The sequence below is a fragment of the Podarcis muralis genome, chromosome 2, assembly GCF_964188315.1.
Source record: "Podarcis muralis chromosome 2, rPodMur119.hap1.1, whole genome shotgun sequence".
Lineage (NCBI taxonomy): Eukaryota > Metazoa > Chordata > Lepidosauria > Squamata > Lacertidae > Podarcis > Podarcis muralis.
The window spans coordinates 79016568-79038174 of NC_135656.1; the positions used below are offsets into that span (position 1 = coordinate 79016568).

Consider the following 21607-nt stretch of genomic DNA (forward strand, 5'->3'; position numbering starts at 1 on the left):
CTCTAACTTACTTTTCTGCACATTGGGCAGGAGAACTGTCCATTGACATGGCTACAGTTCTGGCTGATGAGGATCTTCTCCAGGCACTTCTTGCAGAAATTGTGAGCGCAGGATAGGACCAGCACAGGGGGAGTGAACAACTCTAAGCACACCGAACATGAAAGCACCTGTGCTAATGCCTCCATGACATGGCTGCGCTCAAAAGAACGGAGCCTCAACTTGCCTTCTCTTCCAGCAGCATTCTCATTTAAGTTCTAGAATGGCACTAAAGGCCTTTCCAGAGCCATGTCACAGCAGCTCCATAGCAACATAAACTCAACGGTGTCACACTTTTGCAGAAGACCTTTGAGAATTGTGGTCTGTCATTGCCAAACCATGGAAACACAAAATTCTCAGTATTTATGGTCGCATCCAATGCTGTTCCCACTCAAAGTAAAGCCATTGAAATTAATGGACAGGACTTAGGTTCATTCGTTTCAATGGGTCTACTTGGAGTAGGACTTCACTGACTATAACCCTTAGTTTTCCGATTTAATTTATTAACTTAAAAGAACGAGATTGGCTTATATTCATCATGTGGCGTTGACCATCGCTGTGGGCCTGAAACTGACTTTGAAAAGCAGCTTTTGACTGTTGCACTATTGTCTGAAAGTGCCAACACAGTCTTGACCAAAAGATCAAGTCCCAGAAATGCAGGTTTGTGTTTTGCGAGCTCATCCACAGATCATACCAAATATATTTCTTTAATAAGGAGTTTTGCCAACTCAAGCTCGGGTTTTAAGTTTCCTAGCTTTTTGCAATTGTCTGGCTAATGTTTCAATATTTCAGATAATGCTTCAAATTGTCCTCATTCCCATACTGGAGCAAATGCTTGCAAGCTGGTATTATAACAGAATTGTCTCTCCCTGAATCTGTTTTCCAATTTGTGAGTGCAATGGTCAATAACACTGTTCTAAGGCCTTCTCACTAAGGTTCATTTTCACTACTTCTTTCAAAATTAATAGCATCACTGTTAACAATACTTTCAGAAAACCTCTGTGGGAATTAACAAAGTCGTTCTGATGGTGCTTCATGTTCAGCAGATTCATATTCTTCAACAAAAGTGCTGAAAACGATTATTTCACATTTCTTGCAAATGCCTCCCAATCCATTTAAATGCTGCCTCAATATTCATATTCTTCTGGTGCAGTAGTGATGTTACAAGTTTAATATATTTCCAGGACGTTTAGCATAATTTCAGTAAGAAATACTGTAAAGGACTACAGATCCTGGTACACTGTGGGGGTCAGGTGGGATAGCTATGAGGAATTATGAAAAATGAAGCAAGCTATTGTGTCAGCAATGAAAGCATTGTGTTGACTGGGTTTGAGCCATTGACAATAATTTCTGATAGCAATCCCACCTGACCCCCACCTGACCCTCTTTCCAAAGCAGCAGTGGGCCTGCTGACAGATGAAGGGTTAGATTCAGTGCTGTTTTTGTCTGGTAAAAGCACTACCACATTGCCTCTGACAGGAGTTGCTGTTCTAGATTTGTTTCCTGCTCAAATACAGCCGCAACACGTGGCTAATGAATATAGTAAATGTGCTATTAGTAGTAGTAGAATGTCGCCCAAAATTTACAATTCAGCAACATCAAAATAATATATATATCAGTCCATAACCAAGTAGTCAATGAAATGAATTGCTGGTGGGGAACACCACGACGCCTTTCAATGGATGATGCCCAAGACAGTATATCCAGATTGAATCAACTGTTTCAAAGATGAATCTTCGTCAGCAAATAGTTTTCGATAGAATATCCATACAGGTAAATGTAATACTTGTGGATCAGAACTCACTAACCAGTGTAGCTAACCAGCAATTCCCCGCCAGCAATTCATTTCATTTTGGATGACGTTCTACTACTAGTAATAACACATTTACTATATTCATTAGCCATTAGCAGATTATTCTGTATTGCAACACAGGGGTTTGTTTTTGTCACTAGATTTATTTCCAGCAGAGAAACTTAGAATTGATGTTTGCTTTGAAGTCCCGATGATCATAATAATAGTGGTGGTGGTGAATTGAAGATCTGCATTTCCTCCCAGCCAGGGGAAGATATAACTCCTGCCCCCCCCACCCCCGTCTAGAAAGGCATAGAATCATACACCTTAGCCAAGAGTTGAAAAAATACAATTTGCTTATGAGGTAATTGATTGCTTCAGTTAATTGACTTCTTCCGATCCACAGCAAGCAGAGACTACTGAATCCCACCTCACCACTAGTGATTGCTCTGGATGGATATCATAGCAATGGATATCATAGCCATAGGGTCTGTTTGCTATTTCATCAGCCAGATAGGACAGTTGTGCTTGAACTCTTGAGTTCCTGATTGGTGAATTTAGATACGTAAGAACACACCAGGCCTGATAGTATTCTCTCCATTTTAATCTCTGCCTGCTGACCCTTCTCACATGATTTTTCATGGTAAGCAAATTCCACTGCAGCAGCAACACTCCCACCCCCGCCACCAAGTAAAATAGCATGGAAAGACAAGTGGCAGTTTTAAAAGCTTCTCAAAATGATCTTCTTTAAAAAAAAATCTATTCATTTCTCCCCACAATATAGTCAAATTACAACTACAAAAAAACCGGAGGGGGATTGAATAAGTAGAATAGAGTCTTCTCTTAAAAGTAATTCTTAGTCCTTACTACCCTCAGAGGACAGTAGCTCCTCCCAGCTCTCACCTGGGATCTTTCCTTTCTCATCCCAGCTTCTCATACTGGGACACCAACATTTAACTGTCTCTTCCCCAGGGTCCTCCATCAACCATCTACCACCCCCCAAACAGTGGACTCCAAAGAAAGAAAAAGAAGAGAAACGAAGACGGGAAACAGAAAACGGAATGGGACAATAAAAAGGAGAGGGAGAGAGAGAAAGAGAAAGAGAAAGAAAGAAAGAGAGAAGCATTAGAAAAAGATGCAAAAAGAAAAATTCTGATTTTCCATCTGCTGGCTTCATTTAAAAAAAACAAACCGGTATTTAAAACTTTTAGTCCATGTTAATATCCATCTTCTGTTAAACAATATTTCTTTTAAGTAAAGGTGTCAGAACTTCTCAAAATCTCAAGCAGCAATCTAACCCTAGGAAGACAACTAAAACTGTCCGTACAGTGGTGCCTCGCAAGACGAAATTAATCCGTTCCGCGAGTCTCTTCGTCTTGCGGTTTTTTCGTCTTGCGAAGCACGGCTATTAGCAGCTTAGCGGCTATTAGCGGCTTAAAGAAAAAGGAAACAAACTCGCAAGACGTTTCGTCTTGCGAAGCAAGCCCATAGGGAAATTTGTCTTGCGGAACGACTCAAAAAACGGAAAACTCTTTCGTCTAGCGAGTTTTTCGTCTTGCGAGGCATTCGTCTTGCGGGGCACCACTGTATCTTATTCTGCCTCAGCAAGGTCTGAATGAGATGTTTTGGAATAATCCAGTTTTAAGGCTCTGGATTTATTGATTGATTTGATTTGTATGTTCACAACATACAATTTTTTTCTTAAGAGTCACCAGCAACACTCACCACCTCCCCAGTCAATAATCTATGTAGGAAATGAAGAGACTTTAAAACAATAACTTTTTTATTTATCTCCATGACACTATAATACAGGTCTCACATTTCAGTTTTCCCGACAAATGTGAGAATTATAAATTTATATGGTGTTATAAAGTCAAAATTCTCAATTTTCTAAAAAGGATCTATGAGCAATTGATTGCCTATCTTTGTGCTGCACGTCAAGTTTCTATTCCCCCCTATATGTTTGTTTTGGCATTACAGAGGAAAAGCTGTACATTTGTACAACAGTCATTAATAGAAGCTAATGTTTACTCACCACAAAATAAAATGTAATACCATTGTCGTAAACATCATCTTGTATACTTAGTGTTAATATGCAAACATTTAACGGAATAAACCATTGCGTATCATGGCACTGAAATTATGGCAATAGCTCAGTGTGAAAAAAATAGCTTATTAATGATAAACTTTCTAAAATCAATAAATTAAATACAAAATGCCACAGTACAGACACAAAATGGCAACTCATTAAATATTAGCTTATGTACACAGCCAGATAGAATTAGTTGTGGTTATTTAATAACCAACGTTATTAGTTAACATGAACCAAGGAATACAAAATATAACAATGGATGGTAAAGGAAAGATAGTCTTGGAAAGCTGCAGAAAACTAGCTTAGCATGTAAACATCAAAAGATGGTTTCTGTTTGGTCTCTGGAGTATTGTCTTTGGTGTTCCAATATCTGTTTAAAAATATTCTTCAGAATGCTGTAAATGTCCAAGCCACCTTCCGAATCAGAACTCACCTGCCGGAAGCAAAATTAAAGTTAATAAAATTATAACACATACATATCAGGCTTTATCGAAAGACAGTACTGTCTAATTCAAAACACAATGGTGTCTACAGAAAATGAAATATAAATCCTACATATAGAATCCTGCATATAGAAATTCAGAGTGTCTCATTTTACCTAGTACTAGAATATTATCTGAAGTTTACCACTTGAACTACAATGGCTATTAGATGTAGTTTATAAAATGGAGTAGCAGGAGCTAAATAGAGAACAGCGCTTGCAAAATTAGCTGTTCAAATCTATTGTGAACTGGTATGGATGCAGTTTTGTCAAAAAGTAAATTATTACATCTGCGGTTGTCCGTCCCCCCCCCCCCACAACTCCCATAATAGTGAGTGAATAAATAACTAACTAAATAAATAACCTTTATTTTCACTATACCACCTGTGTGCAGTGAAATTAAACGAGCCCCCCCACATACACTCAGTCTTGACTGCGCTCTGTGTGCTTGTCAGAAGTCAATCGCACCACTATTTTTTTCCATTCAGCAGCCCAACAGCCCACAGATAAAAACTGTTCTTTAACCTGTTGGTGCGGCTGACTGTACTTCTGTATCTCCTGCCCGAAGGTAGGAGATTAAAGTGGTGCTGGCCAGGGTGTGAGTCGTCCCTAAGAATTTTTCTCGCTCTCCTGAGGCAGCGGTCTCCCGCGATGTCATCTAGCAAACTCTGGGGACAGCCCATGATATCATGTGCTGTGTTCACCACCCTGTGTAGGGACTTCCTGTCTGTGACTGTCAAACCAGCATACCACACTGTAATACAGTATGAAAGGACACTTTCTACTGTGGCCCGCTAAAAGGAGATCATCAATTTTTGTTTGACATTGCTCTTTCACAAGACCCTGAGGAAATGGAGTTTCTCTTGGGCCTTCCTAACCACCTGGGTTGTATTGATTTTCCAAGTAAACTCCCAGGAATTTAAATGAAGAGACTCTCTCCACACAGCCCCCCCTCGATATACAACAGGGCTAGTTCCCCTCTCTTCCTCCGAAAGTCCAACACCATCTCCTTTGTCTTGCTGATATTTAATGATGATGATGATGATGATGATGATAATAATTTATTATTTGTACCCCACCTATCTGGCTGGGTTTCCCCAGCCACTCTGGGCAGCTTCCAACAAAGATTAAAAATTAGGTGCAAGGTGTTCTCTAGGCACCATGTGGAGACTTTCTGAACCTCCTCCCTTTACGCTAATTCATCTCCACCTGTAATTAGACTGATTATGGTGGTATCATCTGCAAACTTAATAATTGCAGTGGATGGATCATATAAAATACAGTCATATGTATACAACGAGTACAGGTAGGGACTCAGCACACATCCCTGTGGGGTGCCAGTGCTGAGCTTCAGAGAGGTAGATGTAACAGGTCCAATCCTCACTATTTGTGTGCGATCCCTCAGAAAGTCTTTAATCCAATCACAGATGGTAGGGGAAAGGTCCAGGTCCATCAGCTTTTTAATCAGAATGTCCGGAAGGATGGTATTAAAAGCCGAGCTATAATCAGTACAGTGATACCTCAGGTTAAGTACTTAATTCGTTCTGGAGGTGCGTACTTAACCTGAAACTGTTCTTAACCTGAAGCACCACTTTAGCTAATGGGGCCTCCTGCTGCTGCCGCGCTGCCACCGCACGATTTCTGTTCTCATCCTGAAGCAAAGTTCTTAACCCGAGGTACTATTTCTGGGTTAGCGGAGTCTGTAACCTGAAGCGTATGTAACCCGAGGTACCACTGTAAACAGCATTCTGACATAATCCCCCAGTCTCTCCAGATGACTCGCTGCAAGGTGAAAAGCTGTGACTATGGCATCATCTGTTGACCTATTTCTCCTATAAGCGAACTGGTGTTCATCAAAATCTGGTGGAAAACATGTCCTAAGGTGTTGAAGAACCAATCTCTCAAAGCATAGGGAGACACAGAGCTTCATTTCCCCCCCAAAGCAAGGTTGTAATTGGGAGCAGAGGCCAAGTGGGTGGCTTCTGAAGCAGTCGGAGCTGAATCAGTTTGCTTTCCAAATCGCCAGATCAAGGTCCAAAACAAATCTTGTTTTGTGGTGCCCACCCCTAGCAAGCAAGCAAGCTCCATGTGGACACTGATTGACACCAGAATTCTATAGCCCTCTGTAGGTGTGCACCCACACATTAATTGGCTCCAGCGTACAGTACATTTGGTTCAGAGTCTTTGCATGAAATGCAATGTTTGAAATAGTTTACCATCAGGTTAATTATGGTCAGCGTTCTAGGCTAGTCTATGAGTTACAAAAGATCACAATTTCACATTCCACTTGCCTTTGTAAATGCTTTAATGGCACGATCAAGGAGAAGGTCCTCCACGTACATTGGTATGGTCTGCAATTGCACCACGCAGTTTAAAATGCACAGTATAGTGTGATATTTTCCCTGATGGGGAGCGGAAAGACATTGTTAGGTAGGAAATATTTTAAAGACACCAACGTGGAGGAGATACCGACCACAATCCAACAGCATTTGGCATGCTTGAAGCTATACGATTCTATAAAGAGAGCGTGAACTCTTTCCTTCACAATCAGCTTTGTGATTTCCACTAGTGAAAGAGCATACCACACCTGCTGAAATGCCCTCTTCTGCATAAGCACAAAATGTCCTCTATAAAAGGGTGGAAAATCTGTGGCCCTTTGGAGGATGCTGGATTCCAGTTCCTATCAGCCCTAACCAGCATGGCCAATGATCAGAGATGATGGAAACTGTAGTCCAGGAACATCTGCAGAGCCACAGGTGCTCCTCCCCTTTAAGCCTGTTAAAGTCAGTGGCATTTATCAACAGTATTCACTCATAGCAAATGTAGGCAGGGCTGGATTAACCATAAAGCAAAATAAGCATATGCTTAGGGCACCAAGGGAAGGGGGGCACCACAGAAAATTCCCATTGCCAGATTTACCACCTGAACAAAAATAAACATTATTTATACAAATATAGAAAACTAAACATTATTTTCCATCCTACTGTAAGTTCCATTTCATTTTGAAAAATAAAATTTTATTTTATGGTTTACTGCGGTTTATATTTTGAATTTGATATATATGGGGGCACTAAACTCTCTTAAGTGCTTAGGGCCACTAAGGATCTGAATCAAGCCCTGAATATAGGCTAATCAGTAAATTATGTCCACTTGAATTATGTATTCAAATGCAACAAACAAAAAGGTTTCCCATCAAAAATTTACAAATTCTGAGCACAGGTGACTAGCATACATGGAAAAGAACATTTCTCTTAAATACTGCCCCACTAACATTTGCCACCCAGTAGACTGGACAAAAAATAGTTCTTATAAGACCTCTAGATCGGTAGCAAAAAAAAGGTAAGTGATATGAAATACAGCATGCACTTATAGGGCTCTCCCACCTAGCCATTATAAGTTACCAAGAAAAGAAAGTAAAAGCTATTAGAAAAAGGAGAGCATGAACATGTTTAAAGGCAGAGAGTGACATGGTATAGGAGGCAAAATGAAAGGTGGACATATTTTCATAGTGGTATAGACCTACACAGGAGGGGGGGGGATGCAAACATTACTCTTAAGGGTCATGCAAAAGATAAATAACCAAGGAACCCACATTGGGATAATATGAGAGAGGGTATGCAGAAACGTAGGGACAGATACAAGTACCATGAAGGAAGAGGCCTTAGTGAATGTACATTTGTTAAGCTGTATTTTTTGTGATAAGGAAAGTGACAGGAAAATGCACTGGGAAGTATAGGGTAACTATTTATGCAACATTGTATAACCTCTGAACAAACAAATTAGAATGAATGCTCAATAAATAGCTGACATCACAAACTCCCTTCAAACTATGTGCAAATAAATCATGACGTCTGGAAGCAACCAAAGGCAAGGAGATGTGTATGCCGCATTTGTGTCATCTTATGCAAAATGCTTTGTGAGGTCTTTCTGAAAAGTGGTATATAATTGCCTAAATACATTAAATGCTTACCTTGTCTAATAATTTAAGTGCTTCTTGAGGGTCTACGTTGTTTTTTGCTAACACATCTACATCATTTTTGGTTAGAAGAGGTTCTTTAAGTTGCTCTATCCAGGACCACATCAAACTACTGAGGATAAAAGGATCTGTCTCTCCGCATATCCTATCCCAGGCTCCATTCTGAGAATTCAGTTCTTTCTATAGATAAAAAAGAAAGAAATCCTTGTCAACTTTCTATAAATTGTCTTTGCTTTAGTAACGTTAGGGTACAATTCTATAAACACAGACCCCTTTTGGTATAATCACACAGAGGAAGGAAGCAAGGTTGTGCCACCCCCCAATTTTGTCCCATTCCCAAATCCCTGCCTGCCATACATGCATGGGAGATGAAATGTCTGAAGAGCATTTGTTCCATTTGTGATTTAGCACTCTATGTGACCGTGGTCTTCAGGGAGGGGGGTTGTTGGGAATGGGACAGGAGCAGCAGAGGCAGACCTGCTCTCTTTCTCCACGCTTTTACAATTTTATGGAAAATAATGCCTTCAGGCAGCTTATGTACACACTCTCTTTGTGTGTGTGTGTGAGAGAGAAAAGATAATGGGGATATGGGGCAGAGAGCATTTGTTGGGGACCGTCAAACTACTTTCCCCAAAGCCTTCCACTTTTTGAGTCCAGTTTAGAAGCAAACAGATTCAACACGCCTGGATGCATTTGTGGTGCCAGTTCCAGGATCTGGGCCCCCTTCAGCCAATGCATTCTTAGTAGGCTTCCCTGACCTGGATGAGACAAGTCTTGTAAGACCAGGGCACAGTGCCCTTGACCTCCTTGGGTAAAAGGTAAAGGACCCCTGACAGTTAAGTCCAGTCACAAACGACTCTGGGGTTGCGGCTCTCATCTCGCTTTACTGGCCAAGGGAGCCGACGTTTGTCTGCAGACAGTTTTTCTGGGTCATGTGGCCAGCATGACTAAGCCGCTTCTAGCGAAACCAGAGCAGTGCACGGAAACGCTGTTTACCTTCCCGCCAGAGCAGTACCTATTTATCTACTTGCACTTTGACGTGCTTTTGAACTGCTAGGTTGGCAGGAGCTGGGACCGAGCAACAGGAGCTCACCCTGTTGCGGGGAATCGAACCACCGACCTTCCGATTGGCAAGCCCTAGGCTCAGTGGTTTAGACCACAGCGCCACCCACGTCGCTACCATCTTGGGTACCCCATGCAAAGTGGTTGTGCTGGTGGGCAACAGGCCCACGACTGGCCTTCAAGTCCCTACCTCGCTGCCCAGGACAACTGCAAGCGGGGAATGGCCGGGAGGTATGTGTTAAAGCACCTGCTGCTTCAAACAGAGTCTTTCTTACAAATGCCTTCCTCTTGTTTTAGGATTTAATGTAAGCAGAGAGTTTAGGACCCTGTGTTGACTCATAAGCAGGAGGTTTGCCCTTAGACTGCATTACATTCATACAAAAATTGAAGGGTTTGTCACTGCTTAAAACCTTTTGAACTTGCATGCCCATTTTGGTTTCAGGCTGTGTTTTGGTAAAGAGCTGACTCCCACGTTCCTCAAAATATGTGCTCAAGTATTGTGAAGGAGCACTGAAGGGGAGTGTGCACCAGTTTGATGAAGTACTCACTTTGCCGCAACTGAAAGAGGAGCAGTAGTCTTTTTACAGATGACATAAGTCTGGTTCTAGAGCCCAGCTTTGCACGTTAATTGCATGTGTACAACAAGAACACCTGCTTGTCCCTAGATTAAGCAAATACAACAAAGCTAGTGGCTACAGTGTCTTATCGTTGAAGGGCATGAAGTAGGGCATAGTAAGCACCCCTGAGTATGTTCTCTTTATAGTAGAAGAGTTTGGATTTTATATCCCGCTTTATCACTACCTGAAGGAGTCTCAAAGCTGCTGACAATCTCCTTTTCCCTTCCTCCCCCACAACAAACACTCTGTGAGGTGAGTGGGGCTGAGAGACTTCAAAGAAGTGTGACTAGTCCAAGGTCACCCAGCAGCTGCATGCGGAAGAGCGGGGATACGAACCCGGTTCCCCAGATTACGAGTCTACCGCTCTTAACCACTACACCACACTGGCTCTCTCTATATAGCTTTATATTTTTGATAGCATAAGCTTCAGTAGGAAGAATGGCCTTTACTGGTATGACTTTATGCTCTCTGAAAGCAAAGATGTTATAGGATTCCCGCCTCTCTCCCTCCCCTTCCTAGAGGTGCTCTCCTGAACTAGACACATGTGCAACATTTACAAAATGAAAATACCTGCCACATCTCCACTTTCTTCTCTTTTTCTTCTGATCCCATAAACTCATTCACATCTGCCAGGGCCTTTGCTGCCAACGTTCTTCGTGCCTCCAGAGTTAGTTCTGACTGCACGACGATATGGGGGATCGATTCACAGAGATCCCGAATATTGCGGATCTCATGCTCTGCTTTTGAAGCGTCCGAGTCCTCAGAGGACCACATTTTTTTGCCATAGCTATTAGCTTTTCTGCCACAATTATAGTTTAGTGCTTTTAGCTCTTCTTCGTCTTCCTCCGCCTCCTCTTCCTTCCGATCACTCGAAAGGCCCGAAGAAAAGGTTTGGCTACGCTGCACTTCTCCGGGATACCTGCTTTTATGGAAAAATGGAGAATTAGCTTCTTTTCCATCTAAAGGCGTCCTGTCCTGACACGAGAAAGTAAATGTACTACGGATTAAGAGTTCTTGGGTTAAATCAACCTTGAGAGTCTGGCAATTGTTCGGCGGGTTTGTTTTGCTGCAGAGTGGCACTTGCACAGGCACCGACCAGGGGGTCTCTCCTTGCTCACAGACAAACACCGCTCTTCTCAAATCTGAGTCGCTGTAGCTCAGGCGTCTTTTTGCACGACCCAGAGGCTGAAGGCAATCAACGTTCCTCCTCTTCCAAAGAGGATCACATTCATGTTCATTGGGATGAAGAGGATTGGCTCCCGAGAGAGAAAACGGCTCTGAAGCACTACTGTCTTGCCTTGTCAGCTCTTTATCAAGCTGCGTGGAAGCTAGCTGAGAAACGGTCTCTTCAATCTCAGCGGACAGGTCGGGAAGGTCCACAAGTTCCTCTATCACGTGCCGGTTTTCAGCCAAGTCCAAGAGCAATTTGCAAACCAGATGAATAAGCTTTGGCACGTACTTGAGGTTCCTGCTCTCATAACCATGGAGCAAATGCCGCTGCCGGATCAGGTACTGGGAAAGAGTGACGGCGTGTGCTTTGGGTTCACAGGATGCAAAAACATTCCTGAGAGGAATCAAGAACTGGGAAAACTCCCGCACACACAACAGCTGTCCTCTGGTTTGGATAGAGTTAGGCCTTTTCGCCCTGACAAAAAGGATTGCTTGGTCTGCTGTCATTCGTGTGGCAAAAACCAAGTAACAAGCTATTAAAACACCTGGAAGGTAAGTAAAGGACAAAAAAGAAGGAGGAAATGTTAAATTTGTTAGGTGAAAACAAAAATGTAATTATCAAAATAGCACAGAGCGTACGGATGCAGGTTCATGTTCCTTCCAATAGAGCAGGCTAGCCGAAGCTGCCGCCAGTTATGAAAATAAATTCTGCCTTGTAGGAGCTCCTCCAGATTATTTCCCCCCACTGCACCATACTTGTTTATTTATATAAAGAATTGCACATTTACTTGCTATAGAAACATAGAACAGCTTCCAGAACAAAAAATTATTAGAAACCAACAACCTTGAAACATCTACACTGAGCAGGCGGCAACAAATTGACTTCAGGATTACATCATCACCCAAAACAGGAGATGAAAAAATTGGGAAATTGTTTTGGAAACCAATAGGTCTTTACTAGCGGATGAAGGGAGGTCAGGGAAGGCACATACTGAGCTTTTCTAGCAGTGCTTCCCCTGATTTAGAGGAATGAGAAAGCAGTTCTTAACAATAATAAAGCAAAATATCTGCAAAAATTACAAGGCATTGGTGCTTATAAGGGGAAGGAAGGAGTGGCCTTGTTCCTGTTACCACATTTTGGGTTTTTTTACAAAAAGGGCTAGATGAATACACTTATGCCTGAGGGATACTTTGGGAAAGAATTAAGTAGGGTTTTTTAAGTATGAGCATGGAAAGTGGGATGGTGTTGAAAAGGCACTTCATGGATATGGCACAAAAGCTTCTTAAATAGCAAGTGCCTCTAGAAATGCTATCCCCACCTCCGATTTCCCCTTTACAAAAGCTCTCATGCCAAATCCTTTGAACACAAAGACCAGTTTGGGAGTTGTGTGGCACATCTGAGAAGAAAATTGTGAAAAATGCATGCATGCAGCCTTTGAAACAATGAGGGCGTTGTGCTAGCATTTCTATCAGAATAGACTTCATTATATGAATGTATCAAGGAATCTACAAAGGAATCAAGGAATCTAAATTATCATTATTTTGCATTTTATAACAATACATTCTCAGTGAATTTGTAGTTGAGCATTTTTACCTGTTCTGCCAAGTCCTGCATGACAATGAATAGCTACTCTCCCTTCCTGTAAGGCAAAAGTCATCACTTTTACCATATCGAGGATAGTAGTGAGAGAAGCCACACCATAATCCTTCCATCCAAAGTTATAAAAATAAACTAGAAAAAACAGTTTAGAACATCATTATTATCAAAAGACCATACACAGCTCATTGTATTCATATTGCAACAAAAATATTAGGATCTATTTTAAGAAAGCTTTTCAGAATTTTTAGCCTGTATTTGTCTTCCTCCATTTTAGTATGTCGTCTTATGAGAACTGCAAATGCCACATTGCAAATTGGTTATGGCATTTCACACAAAACATGGCATATCAAACCTGTAACAAGTAAGGATTTTGCTGTGTGTGTGTGTGTGTGTGTGCACACACACACACACACACACAAAATATGTAACATAATGTTTTGGGAAGTAACAGAATCCCCACTTTCTTAGTAGCTGTCAATCTTACCGAAATGAGCAACAGTGTCTTTTCGTTGGAAGGGAAAGTCTTTCGATTGCAGCGGAGGCGATAAAATCCACATGCAAATCTATTGCTTTGCCAATGTGCGAAATGCACAGCTGCAGATACTATACACAGCTATTCATTCTCAGCTGCTTATTTTATGGCTGTTTATGAGATTTCGTATCTATAATGCTCCATAGTGGAGCTGTGTATTTCTTCAACTTTCTCATTAGGTGCAAGTTATTTTCTTTGGCAAACATTTCTCAGCTAGCTGCCACCAAGAAGTAGGTGGCAGAAACAGCCTGTAAGCACCACACTTTATAATTAACAAGGAACAACAGCAGGAGCAAACTTACTTCCCGCCTCCATGAAAGCTTCAGGAAGGTAGGTGAAACCACTCTCTTGTTCCAGTGGATTCCCGCAGCTAGCGTGTTCTCCAGGACGCTGAAGGTTAATTACTGTTTTTATGCCACATCTTAGGCAAAGAAAAAGAAGGCACATTATTGAGCTGTGCATGCTTTTCCACAATCAATATCCCCACCAACGTTCCTTCTTACTTCAGAATTGTTATGAACAGTTCCAAACCAACGCAGAAAAGAAATAATAGGTCAGCTTTACAGCTCTAAGAACTGCAATAATTCACTACCAGTCTATTTCTTTTACCTTTGAAACTGCTCGATAATATTATATTTTTCAATAAGTTCTGTTGATGGTCGAGACATGGCTAAAATGTTATCTGTTATCCTGGAAAGGAGCAGGGAGAGAAGAAGTGAGCAGTTATGGGTTAAAATACTTCCTAGCTAGTGTTCAGCTGTAATTTTCTAATAACAAACCATGCCACCTTAGATAACTATGTGCTTTTAAACCATTTAATGTCTATTATCTCTAGCTGAAAAACGTTATGTAACAAAATTACATTATGGTGCAAGATACTGCAATAAGAATGTAGATAGCACAGAATATTCAGATTTCTATTTCTATATCCATGCACAAAATAACTATACATTTCTTTAAAATGTTCTTTTAACAGCTTTATAAAATAGCACTCTAGTGCTTGGGAATGCTATCATTACATCTAACTCTTACTATTCAATACTAAAATTTCAATTAAATTAAAATATGGTTTGTGGTAAAAAAAATTCTCAAATTAAAACCATGCTTCAAAAAGCAAAAGCCAATGCTACCAATAGAATTTTAACATACATATTTTGAGCATAAGTCAAAGACACAAAATTCAAAAGGAACCTTACCTGTTCCACATATGTAGTGCATGTAAAATATGATTACTAGCACTGTATTTAAGCTGGTCTGCACATCTAAAACACAAAGTATCTAAATCTATATAAAACTAGTTCTCTTTCGCTGACTGTGGAGCCTGATTCTAAACTTGTTTACACAGAAGTTCAATGGAATTCAATGGGACTTGCTCACAAGTAACTCTGGGTTAACCTTTGACATTTAAAAGCAACATTTTTAGTACTCTAGTAGAAGCTAATTGCTTCACATTACCAGGAAGAGTAAAGCCCTTTCACAGCCTGTTCTTGGTCACTCCACCGAGTTGGATTTTCATATTTGCAAGCACGACCACCGCATGCCATAGAACACTGCATATGACCAGGAATGACATGGCGAAGGCGTTCTCCAACTTTTGTGTATTTCGCAGTCGGACGCCTGGACCTTCCTGCAACACAAAAGGCAAGACCAAGTAAAATCTTTCATCATACAACTTTTGTGAATCATATAAAAACGAATGTATGCAGTATATATTTCAAAGCAGGCAAAGCAATCAGGATCATTAAAACATTTACTGAAAACTGGCTGCTGTCTTAACGTCTCCCTCTCAAGGGTCTTTGTATGTAGCAGCTCCTGAATAAAGTAATGGTCAGTCATTATCTAGAAGCAGCAAATGCTTTTTTCTCAACTAAAATTCCATGAAAAATAACATTAAGCTTTTATGATGGTATAAACTGATAAGTAAAGAGTCAAGAACTTCATCTATGATTAGTTATGAGAACAAGATTAGACACATTGCCATAAAACCCAAGTCCAGTTTATAGAAAGGAAATTGCCAATACTTTACTTTTTTTCTCATGGAAAGCAGCATTTAGCTCCTCGGGGCTTACAGAGGAAATGGCCACCATAACTCTATGCGTAGAAGTCGAGAGGACCTCTACAACAGAGCTCCGTCGCCTTTGGAGTATGCGGAGAAGAGGATCAGAGGAGGAATGTCTCCGGCCCTGAAAAAAGTTGCTAAAAATATTCACTGTCAAGCGTCTTCTGGGTGAGCCTTGCATGGTCACCCACTACTTGCAGCAGTTTAGAAATGCTGTAGGAAGTCAAACTGAATGAGAAGTCTGACTTGCTCAGTACTGAACTTGCACAGAGACATGCATCTTTCTGTATGATCTAATAGCTGTTCAGGATAGGCTGCTCTGTCTCCATAGAAACCAACAATGAACTCACTAGTGGCAGCTACCCTTTTGGCAGCTGAATTCTATATACATTGATTCTGTGTGGGACAAACTGTTCCACTGCCGATGAGGATTAGAATCACTTGAAGCAGATCATTCCAAACTGGAGCAGGACTCCCAAATAGTTTACTATGAACAGGAAAGGTTTCTGGAATTGGAAGTACAGACCTCAACAGCCTGGACAAGAAGAGGCTGCTTCTTTTTATATATATAAAAACAACCCTCAGAAATTAATACAATTCAAGAAATCGTGACTAAGGTGTCAACGAACATCCCATGCCGGATTGGAAGATGAAAATCAGAAGTGCGTGGAGAGCCTTATGTAAAAGGATGAAAAGGGGAATTAACCTTTTCTTGGAGAGAAATTATATAACACACTCATTTCCCCAGCAAAATAACTATCATGCCTTTTAATTTTAATGCTAGTGTAGAAATAAAGCTTTCTAAAGAAACACTAAGATCTGTAAAGTATTTTATCAGCAGGAATAAAAACCCACACTACTCTTTTTAAAAAAAGTTATCTTGCTATTTTATGAGATCTGTAAAAGAATGTATAGATACTACTTGAAGGGTGAAGGAAACAGATGAGGGATAAAATAATTCCTCATTGTGTGAACAACAACAAAGCAATCCAAAGCGGTCCTGGGAGCACTTATCAAAGAATATGTCAGCAATCCAAAAATGGATTTATTCATTTGCTTAGTCTTCAGCAGGAATTTCTACACCGCGAATTCCCAATGCATAAGCAGATACACAACAAATTGCACTCTTAAGTACATGCCTGTCACAGCACATTGCACCACCAGAGAATTTCTGTGAATATACCCTAAATTTCCACCAGAAACTGCTAGAAGTCACTCATATTCTTTCAGTCCAACTGAGGGTCTTATGGCAAAACAGGAGAAGTCTTTTAAGTCACTTTAAAAGGTGTTGGACTACTTCACAAATGGAGTTACTGGAAATCTTGTAGCTGTGCCAACTGGTTTACATAGCTTTCAACTTCCTTTTTGTCTACACCCCAGTTTATTTTTTGGACAATTAGGAACATGAGATTCGAACATGAGAAAAAAGGCCTAATCACATTCTGCAACTTTTGTTTTCTTAATTCACTGACCTTAAAAGCACTCTACCAAAATGAGGAATCAGAATTACAAGTCATGACAATGGTCATTTGTTATCCTGCATTGTCAATATCGTCCCTCTGTTACATTCTGCTATTATTCCAGCACTGCTTCTGGGGCAGCTGCTGATTTTCCACCCTAGTCCCTCCTATGAAGTGTATTGAAGGAGAAACAGGGGGAACCTCTTCCATTGGGTAATATCTATATCTCTAAACTTGCACAAAACTGCAGAAGCAAATCTACAATTGCTTGACGGTGTACTTTTGCACACTTCTTGGGCAGGGATTTTTTTTAAAAAAGACCCAGGTTCAACAGATTAGAATCAACAAATTTAAAAGCAGAGAAAACACAAACAGAAACATCTATGGGAAAGACCAATGTTGCCCCTTATATACAAATCCAAATTATGTGCGGGTGTGGGACTAGGGCTGGGCGATATCTGGATTTCAACATCACGATTTGCAAGAATAGCCTGGGGTTTTTTCATTGTTTTATCCCACATTTTAATTTACTAAAAATAGCTCCCCCCCCCAAAAAAAAGCCCACTTACCTGAACTCATGGTTGCAAGATATGCACTGCTCGATACCAGAGAACAGTAGGGTAATTCATTTTCCAACAGGACTCCTGCAGCCATCGCAGTACCTGTTGAAACATTTGCCACAGTAGCCTTAGTTGTGGTTTGTTGCATATCTTCAAAAACAGCCAGAGGAGGAAAGCCAAGGTAGAATGTACTGTTGCATTACCACCCCAATCTCTGAGCAGTGCAAGATTCCAGGGGGTCCAGGCGCTTACCCAGGATCTGTGTTTCCTTTGGAATGAGGAACAACAGAGACTGGTGGCTTTATGATACAAGGTTTATTTAAACACACATATATAACCTGAACCTACAAAGGAGGGGTTCACAGCATCAACACCCCAAAAGGCTCTTGGTCCCACAGCCTTGGATGCCAGCAGAAACCAGCCATCACTTTCTCTTTTGACTTTCCAGCCTGCTTCTTTTTCCTCTAGGTCACATCACAACCAACTCTCCCTTCAAAGACTCAGGCTTTGTCCTTCCAACTGTCTAAGCACTGGATGAGGGGCCCCACCCATTCATCATCTGGCACAGAGGACTCTTTTCTTTGTTCTCTTAATGACCCATCACCCAGGCGGTTACCTCGTCAGGAAGCTAGCCTGGCTTGATTAGCTTTTAACACTTGCTATGATTATGGGTCCAGTAGTGATGTATAAGGGACGCGGGTGGCGCTGTGGGTAAAACCTCAGTGCCTAGGACTTGCCGATCGCATGGTCGGCGGTTCGAATCCCCGCGGCGGGGTGCGCTCCCGTCGTTCGGTCCTAGCGCCTGCCAACCTAGCAGTTCGAAAGCACCCTCGGGTGCAAGTAGATAAATAGGGACCGCTTACCAGCGGGAAGGTAAACGGTGTTCCGTGTGCTGCGCTGGCTCGCCAGATGCAGCTTGTCACACTGGCCATGTGACCCGGAAGTGTCTGCGGACAGCGCTGGCTCCCGGCCTATAGAGTGAGATGAGCGCACAACCCTAGAGTCTGGAAAGACTGGCCCGTACGGGCAGGGGTACCTTTACCTTTAGTGATGTATGGACGTGAGAGCTGGACCACAAAGAAGGCTGATCGCTGAAGGAAATCAGCCCTGAGTGCTCACTGGAAGGACAGATCGTGAAGCTGAGGCTCCAATACTTTGGCCAACTCATAAGAAGAGAAGACTCCCTGGAAAAGACCCTGATGTTGGGAAAGATGGAGGGCACAAGGAGAAGGGGACGACAGAGGACGAGATGGTTGGATACTGTTCTTGAAGCTACCAGCATGAGTTTGACCAAACTGCGGGAGGCAATGGAAGACAGGAGTGCCTGGCGTGCTCTGGTCCATGGGGTCATGAAGAGTCAACAACATGATTATGGGTGTATGGTACCTACAAACTCATATCAATACCATAAGCAAAAGATGGTGCAATGTGTAGAAACTGCTGAGTGAAACCACGTAAATGAATTGTGTTAAGGGAAGAAGTACGGTACTTTCTCAGTCCTGAATCTACTGCCAATGAATTTAATGCAGTAGATGACCACTCTGTCCCTTCTTAAACTGTTAAAAAGCACTTCTGTGCTAGTTCAGAAAATGTGAGGTTTGAGCTGCGATTCCAAATTAAATATGGTAAGGCACAATAAAGTCTCTTAAGAAGGCAAATTTTATGCCAATTTTAGATCTAATCTAGATGCATCTAAAAAGGTCCTGTCACCTGAAACATCATATCCCCAGAGGACTTGCACACGGAAGCTTTTCCCACAGCAGAGAACACAGTCAATTGCTCTCTACTGAAAGAGTCACATTCTATTGCAACAAGTTTGCAGGCTCTCTTTAAGAGCCGCTCTGTCACGTTTACATACATGTGAGAACAAACAAGAGGCACTTGAAAGCTCCTCTGGAGGAAAGGAAGGATGAACATGTGATTAAAAAAGCATAAAATCAGTAGAAGTACCCAGAATAGTATTTAATGTGCATTTCTCAGTGCTGACAACTAGTTCCATAAAAAAATACACATATGATTAAAGAGTTTTAGTACGTTTGTTCTCTAATGGGTTGGAATGATAATTACACATTTTACATTGGCCTGATTTGCACAACACATTAAGCCAAACTATGGTTTCTTCTAGATGGCAGCTCATGGTTAGGAGAGAGATTAACCAAAAACCCTGGTTCGGACAACTCGCTACAGCCTCAGCATGGCTAGGTGGAAAAAGGATTGGAAAAAATGTTTAAAATATCTTTCAGCAAAAAACCAGAGGCTTACCTACTGGGAATCACAGATTCGGATATCCCTAAAAAAAACAAAGGAACATTTTCCTTATGCTAACGTTGCAGCAAGAATACTCATTGCGACAAATTGGAAAAGCGAAGAAGTCCCTTCTAGATCAGAGTGGACTCAAAAAATGATTGAATATGCAGAATTAGATAACTTATCAGAAAGAATAAAAAATAAATCAAAGGAAGTATTTATCTCAAAATGGAAAGTTTTTAAAATTTATCTGAAAAATAGTAACGACAGTTTGAAGTCTGTAGCAGCATTTGAATAACTTCAGCAGGAGTTTTAAGTTCGATGGAAAACAGAGGATAGAATAAATAATATCAAAACCAAAACATGTTATAATGTGGCAGTGAATAACTGATGAGAAATAGAAGCAAGGAGTAGAAGGGAAGTCAGTTATATAGAAAAAAGTCACTTTTATGTTAAACGTATTGTGAGCACTATTTAATGTGTTGTTGTTGTTTTTCCTTTCTTTTTTAGTTGCTAGGTAATGGATATTAGTTTATTTCTATATTTCATTTTTGTGTGCGAAATAATAAGAAATTATAAAAAAGAAAAAGAAAAAGGATGGGGGGGGAGAGAGAGCAAAGTTTCTATGAGCTCCCTTCCAGGAGCCTGCACATCTGTGTGGCCCCATTATGTAAAAGGAGACATACTGGATCATGCAAACTAGGCCTATGTATAGTTTGCCACTTTGGAAATGTAGGGGATAAATAAATAAGATTTACAGAAATTTGGATTTATTTTCTTCTACCCTCACTCCTAAATATGCATTTTCTTTTATACAGATAATGCTATTTAATAGCTTCCAGAAACCTACAAAGTTTTGGTTAAAATATATATATAGAGAGAGCACTGAATTTACTGTCAAGCCAGTTCCAATTTCTGTACTATGAGTAATGCTCAACCTCTGCATTTATATGAGAAAGGAAAGTGCAATGACTAATCACAATGGAAAACAAGAGCTCTTTAGAACTTCACTTGCATATCCACATCAAAAATTGTCAGGAAACACAATTCCCCCCTCTTGTAGCATTGCTCAGTTATTATCTATATATAAAGGTGTTTCATCCTCATTAACAGTTGTCAAAATTGCTACATTTCTTCAAACACGCATAGCTGAAATATAATACATGTGTTATCGAAAAACCCTGATGGGTAGTAAAGTCTGAGAGGGGTATTTTTTATTTCTTGAGATGGAGAACATGAAGGCTCAGGGGCAGGCCGTGTTATGCAGAAAGGTGAAGTAACCTATCTCAGACAGCACTGTGGCAAGTCAAAGATCCAGGCAGGAACCAGTGCCTGAATGGTGCAGCAAGACTTTGCAAAGTGTTAGCCCTAATAGGAGAGGCACCATTTGGACTCGGCTTCATGCAGCAAAATATCCTGGGCTAACACAATAACACTAACTTAACAGCCTCTACTACAGGGCAAGACAAGGGAAGACTGAAGTGGGGGACATACAGCTTAGTGTCCAGGAAGCTCTCGTTTTGAATACCTAAATGGCCAGGTACACGATGATGGGAAAGGCTTGTTCGGAGACCCTGGGAAGCCACTGCTTGTCAGAATACAGCTAGAAAAACCAATAGTCTGACTCTGCATAAGACAACGTAAGCTGAAACTTATGAGGAGCCATTGAAGGAGCTGTGTATATTTAGTCTGGAAAAGAGGAGACTGAGGAGATATGTAAGGGGCTGCCACATGGAAGATGGAGCAGGCTTGATTTCTCCCACTTGAACAAATGGATTTAAGTTACAAGAAAGGAGATTCTGACTAAACATCGGGAAGAACTTTCTGACAGTAAGAGCTGTTTGACAGTTGAACAGATTCCCACAAGAGGGAATCCTTCAGTGGAGGTTTTTAAGAAGAGGGTGGATGGCCATCTGTCATAGA

At 41.1% G+C, this 21607-nt stretch overlaps 2 protein-coding genes and 1 long non-coding RNA gene across 7 annotated transcripts in view; 1 reads left to right on the forward strand and 2 right to left on the reverse strand.

The window, feature by feature from the left end:
- The window catches only part of LOC144327005 (tripartite motif-containing protein 54-like), a 5778-nt gene extending 5593 nt beyond the window's left edge, over positions 1–185 (reverse strand). The window contains exon 1 of the mRNA XM_077924887.1: positions 12–185. Coding sequence (XP_077781013.1) covers positions 12–185 — 174 coding nt within the window. The remainder of the gene's footprint in view (positions 1–11) is intronic.
- Positions 1–3895, forward strand: part of LOC144327006 (uncharacterized) — a 15224-nt gene extending 11329 nt beyond the window's left edge. Inside the window, exon 2 of the long non-coding RNA XR_013391970.1 lies at positions 2801–3895. This is a non-coding gene — a long non-coding RNA (uncharacterized LOC144327006). The remainder of the gene's footprint in view (positions 1–2800) is intronic.
- Positions 3591–21607, reverse strand: part of PTPDC1 (protein tyrosine phosphatase domain containing 1) — a 31562-nt gene continuing 13545 nt past the window's right edge. For 3 of the 5 annotated variants that reach the window (XM_077924882.1, XM_077924883.1, XM_077924885.1), the window contains 9 exons: positions 17447–17539; positions 14814–14985; positions 13968–14048; positions 13661–13779; positions 12821–12958; positions 10627–11771; positions 8372–8557; positions 6693–6803; positions 3591–4353 (listed from right to left, as the gene is read on the reverse strand). In XM_077924882.1, coding sequence (XP_077781008.1) covers positions 4237–4353; positions 6693–6803; positions 8372–8557; positions 10627–11771; positions 12821–12958; positions 13661–13779; positions 13968–14048; positions 14814–14985; positions 17447–17531 — 2154 coding nt within the window. In that variant the 5' untranslated portion in view covers positions 17532–17539 and the 3' untranslated portion in view covers positions 3591–4236. Of the gene's footprint in view, positions 4354–6692; positions 6804–8371; positions 8558–10626; positions 11772–12820; positions 12959–13660; positions 13780–13967; positions 14049–14813; positions 14986–15384; positions 16797–17446; positions 17540–21607 lie in introns of those variants that run through there. The other 2 variants (XM_077924881.1, XM_077924884.1) reach the window with 2 other exon arrangements.